Source organism: Penaeus monodon, chromosome 32, assembly GCF_015228065.2.
Source record: "Penaeus monodon isolate SGIC_2016 chromosome 32, NSTDA_Pmon_1, whole genome shotgun sequence".
Taxonomy (NCBI): Eukaryota; Metazoa; Arthropoda; class Malacostraca; order Decapoda; family Penaeidae; genus Penaeus; species Penaeus monodon.
In genome coordinates this window covers 25,850,333-25,850,578 of record NC_051417.1, presented here as the reverse complement: position 1 = coordinate 25,850,578, position 246 = coordinate 25,850,333, and the positions used below count along the sequence as shown (strand labels likewise).

At 63.8% G+C, this 246-nt stretch overlaps 1 protein-coding gene across 1 annotated transcript in view; it reads left to right on the top strand.

The window, feature by feature from the left end:
* LOC119593628 (fibronectin type III domain-containing protein 1-like) overlaps positions 1–246 on the top strand; it is a 14,041-nt gene that overhangs the window by 5,062 nt on the left and 8,733 nt on the right. The window contains exon 6 of the mRNA XM_037942581.1: positions 145–244. Coding sequence (XP_037798509.1) covers positions 145–244 — 100 coding nt within the window. The remainder of the gene's footprint in view (positions 1–144; positions 245–246) is intronic.

The window sequence follows — 246 nt, the reverse complement described above, 5'->3', positions numbered from 1 at the left end:
AATACATCCTCATACAAGTCTTCTAACCCTCCTCCCCCCTCCCCATCACCCCTTTCCCCCCCTCCCATAACCCCATATCGCCCCCATAACCCCCTTCCCCCCTCCCATAACCCCCTCACTACCCCCCCGCCCCCTCCCCCACAGCACCAGGCTCCCCCGAGCACCTAACGATTGCCGACCAGACGAGCACGACCGTCACCCTCTCCTGGGACGACCCGCTCGACAGGGCCAGGTGCATTGACAGGT